Source organism: Cervus elaphus, chromosome 12 (genome assembly GCF_910594005.1).
Source record: "Cervus elaphus chromosome 12, mCerEla1.1, whole genome shotgun sequence".
Classification (NCBI taxonomy): Eukaryota; Metazoa; Chordata; class Mammalia; order Artiodactyla; family Cervidae; genus Cervus; species Cervus elaphus.
In genome coordinates this window covers 20,585,279-20,589,979 of record NC_057826.1, presented here as the reverse complement: position 1 = coordinate 20,589,979, position 4,701 = coordinate 20,585,279, and the positions used below count along the sequence as shown (strand labels likewise).

General features: G+C 38.5%; 1 protein-coding gene across 1 annotated transcript; it reads right to left on the bottom strand.

Moving 5' to 3' along the window:
• Positions 1-2,743: 2,743 nt before the first annotated feature.
• Positions 2,744-3,184, bottom strand: LOC122705423 (60S ribosomal protein L35a-like). Its single transcript, XM_043920788.1, has one exon. The coding sequence runs from the start codon at positions 3,113-3,115 to the stop codon at positions 2,783-2,785; it is 333 nt and encodes a 110-aa protein (XP_043776723.1). The 5' UTR covers positions 3,116-3,184; the 3' UTR covers positions 2,744-2,782.
• Positions 3,185-4,701: the final 1,517 nt, after the last annotated feature.

Genomic DNA, 4,701 nt, shown 5'->3' with positions numbered 1-4,701 from the left:
CTCTGCCACTCTCTTCTCCTTTTGCCTACCATATTTCCCAGCATCAGGGTCTTTTCCAATGAGTCTGATCTTTCCACCAGATGACCAAAGGATTGGAGCTTCAGCTTTAGCATCAGTCCTTCCAATGAGTATTCAGGGTTGATTTCCCTTAGGATTAACTGATTTTATCTCCTTGCAGTCCAAGGGACTCTCAAGAGTCTTCTCTAGCATCACAATTTGAAAGCATCAATTCTTTGGCCCTCAGCCTTCTTTATGGTAGAACTCTCACATCTGTACATAACTACTGGTAAAACAAAAGCTTTCTATACAACCTTTGTAAGCAAAGTAATGTCCCTGCTTTTTAATATGCTGTCTAGGTTTGTCATAACTTCCCTTCCAAAGAGCAAGTATTTTCTAATTTCATGGCTGCAGTCACTATATGCAGTGATTTGGGAGCCCAAGAAAAATAAAATCTGTCACTGCTTCTGCTTTTTCCGCTTCTGTTTGCCATGAAGTGATCTTAGATACCATGATCTTAGTTTTTGGAATGTTCAGTTTCAGACCAGTTTTTTCACTCTCCTCCTTCTCCCTTATCAAGAGGCTCTTTAGTTCCTCTTCACTTCTGTCATTATGATGGTTATCATCTGCATATCTTGAGTTTTTTGATATTTCTCCCGCCTGTCTTGATGCCAGCGTGTAACTCCTCCAGCTCAGCATTTCACATGATGTACTCTGCATATGAGTTAAATAGAGTGACAATATGCTGCTTTGTCATACTCCTTTTCCAATTTTGAACGGGTCAGTTGTTCCATGTAAGGTTCTAATTGTTGCTTCTTGACCCACATAGTAGGCAGGTAAGATGGTCTGGTATTCCCATCTCTTTAAGAATTTTCCAAAGTTTGTTGTGATCCACACAGTCAGAGGCTTTTGCATTGTCAATGAAGCAGAGTAGATGTTTTTCTGGAACTCCCTTCCTTTCTCTATGATCCAACAAATGTTGGCAATTCGATCTCTGGTTCCTCAGCCTTTTCTAAATCCAGCTTGAACATCTGGAAGTTTTCAATTCAAGTACTGGTAAAGCCTAGCTTGAAGGATTTTGAGCATAACCTTACTAGCATGGGAAGTGAGCGCAATTGTCTGGGAGTTTGAACATTCTTTAGAGCTCCCCTTCTTTGGAACTGGGTTGAAAAGTGACTGTTTCCAGTCCTATGGCCACTGCTGTGTTTTCCAAATTTGCTGACATATTGAGTACAGCACTTTAACACCATCATCTTTTTTTTTAAATTAATTAATTTATTTTAATTGGAGGCTAATTACTTTACAATATTGCAGTGGGTTTTGCCATACATTGACATGAATCAGCCATGTGTGTACATGTGTTCCCCATCCCGAACCCTCCTCCCACCTCCCTCCCCATCCCATCCCTCAGGGTCATCCCAGTGCACCAGTCCTGAGCTCCCTGTCTCATGCATCGAACCTGGATTGGAGATCTGTTTCACGTATGATAATATACATGTTTCAATGCTATTCTCTCAAATCATCCCACCCTCACATTCTCCCACAGAGTCCAAAAGACTGTTCTTTACATCTATGTCTCTTTTGCTGTCTCGCATATAGGGTCATCATTACCATCTTTCTAAATTCCATATATATGCCTTAGCATACTGTATTGGTGTTTTTTCTTTCTGACTTACTTCACTCTGTATAATAGGCTCCAGTTTCATCCACCTCATTAGAACTGATTCAAATGCATTTTTAAATGACTGAGTAATATTCCATTGTAACACCATCATCTTTTAGTATTTCAAATAGCTCAGCTGGAATTCCATCACCTCCACTAGCTTTATTGGTAGTAAAGCATCCTAAGGCACACTTGACTTCACATTCCAGGATGTCTGGCTCTAGGTGAGTGACCATACCATCGTGGTTTTCCGGGTCATCAAGACCTTTTTTGTACAGTTTCTCTGTGTATTCTTGCCACTTCTTATTTTTTTCTGCCTCTGTTAAGTCTTCACCATTTCTTACGCCCATCCTAGCATGAAATATTCCTTTGATATCTCCAATTTTCTTGAGGAGATCTCATCTTTCCCATTCTGTTGTTCTCTTCTATTTCTTTGCGTTCATTGAAGAAGGCCTTCTTTTTTTTTTTTTCCCATCTACCATTTTTAATTCCCAAGTTTCCCAACCAATCTGTATCAAAGTGCATGCTATTACAAGGTACTTTAGGTCAAAACAAGGTTATTTCAGTGTAATGAGGGAGACAGCTACCAACACCACAGTGCCAGAATTGAAACAGGAAGAATTATAGATCCATTTGATGTGGAAATCTGGAAAAGTTATACATATATATCAATACTGGCTAAAGCAACTTCCCTGGCTGAGTAGTGGTTAGTACCCTGCAGTCTCACTGCCAAGGGCCTAGGTTTGATCACTGGTTGGGGGACAGAGAAAACCCATAAGCCACACAGTGATGCCAAATTAAAAAATGTTTCCATAGGCTAGGTTCCAGTGCTCCATCACTAGAAACCTTCCAAGGTACTCCTTTCCACTGTTTCCAACTAAAAATCACTTGTAATCTTCCCCCTACCATTTAAGGTCTTGTATTAAGATACAAGATACATCCATCCTCATCAAAACCCTCCTATAGTCATGTTCTCTAGGCTCCTGTGTACTCTGTTTATGCCTGATAACCACCACCATTTTAGGACTTAGCAAATGAATGTATTCAGGGCAAAGGATTTTTTAAGCCATTTAACAAAAGCACAACAGGACAAATCCACACTTTTATTTATTTTCAAGAAGTTTAAATCCTCGAAGGGTACAGCATCACACGGATTCTGTGTCCAATGGCCTTAGCAGGAAGGTTACTTCGGAATTTGGCACGAACCATGCCACTGTTTCCATGAGCTCGAGTTATCTTTCCCCAGATTACTCTGGTTTTGTTAGGTTTTCCACCAGGAGTTACTGTGTTGTTCTTTGCTTTGTACACATAAGCACATCTCTTGCCTAGATAGAATTCAGTTTCATCTCGAGCATATACACCTACAATCTTCAGGAGAGCAGTGTGTTCCCTTTGGTTCCGTAGACCCCGTTTATAGCCAGCAAAAATGGCCTTGGACCACAGCCTTCCAGACATATTTGTCGTTTTAGAAGTCCCGTTCCCAGCAGGCCTTCACAGGGTCCAAGATGGCTGAAAAAGAGCGAAGAAGGCCTTCTTATCTCTCCTTGGTATTCTCTTTAACTGTGCCTTCAGTTGGGATGATGGAAAATACTTGTACATATAAATCTCTTTATTTTTTCTTTGCTCCCTAATAATAATAATATCATTATTTGAAAGCATATAGTTATTTATCAGATAACCAGGGTACATTTGGATTTGCCTATAATCTCTCTTTATAATAGTTTTATTAAAATAAGAAAAAAACATGTATTATTTCTCCTGTTATTCAATACAGTTTTATAAGTGTTAGGCAATACAATAAGATAAAACAATTATCAAAATATCGCTAAATAGTAAAATCTTCAATTTTAGGTTAGAAGATTGTTTTCCAGGGAAGATTAAGAAATTCTACTTTATGTCTCAGTTTCCTCTTCTATGGGCTTCCCTGGTGGCTCAGATGGTGAAGAATCTGCCTGCAATGCAAGAGACCCAGGTTTTATTCTTGGGTAGGGAAGATCCCCGGGAGAAGGGAATACCAACCCACTCTGGTCTTCTTGCTTGGAGAATTCCATGGACAGAGGAGCCTGGCAGGCTATATAGTCCATGGTGTCGCAAAGAGATGGACACGACTGAGACTAACACCTTCACTTCCTCACCTATAGAACTGATATAATACTATCTACCTTATAGGGATATTATGAGGATTAAATGAGTTAACGCACTAAGAGGCTTGAAACAATGTCTAGCTGTTAGTTGTTAGTTCTCCAAAAATGTTAGTTTTTGTTATTAAAATGATCGAAAAATGTGGCTGGATACAAAATTAAAATACAAAAGTTAACAGTTTTAATAAACAGAAATTTAAATTTCTGTGAGGAGGAAATCCCATTTTTAATAAAACCTCGAACTATAAATACCTCGAAATAAAGTTTACAAGAAAGGCAAAAGACCCAAATAAGTAAAACTATAAAAATATTATTAAAATGTGGAAAAAAGATATCTAAATGGAGTCACAACTTCCTAAGATATTAATAGGATGAGATAATGTCATAACAATATCTACCCTTCCCAAAGGAATTTATATATTTAATGAAATTTCAATCAGAATCCTAGTTTGATATTTTTTTTTACACTGGATATGATGATTTTAAAGGTCAGTGGAGAAATAGCTGAAAACAATCTAGTATATTTTATAGACATCTGGTGTGTGAAGTTAAGTGGGCTTTAGGAAGTATTACTACTAATAAAGCCAGTGGAGGTGATGGAATTCCAGCTGAGCTATTTAAAATTCTAAAACATGATGCTGTTAAAGTGCTGCACTCAATATGTGAGTAAATTTGGAAAACTCAGCAGTGGGCACAGGACTGGAAAGGGTCAGTTTTCATTCCATTCCCAAAGAAGGGCAGTGCCAAAGAATGTTCAAACTATAATACAATTGCACTCATTTCACACACTAGTAAGCTTCTACTCAAAATCCTTCAAGCTGGTCTTCAACGGTACATGATCAGAAAACTTCCAGTTGTACCAGCTGGGTTTAGAAAAGGCAGAGGAACCAGAGATCAAAT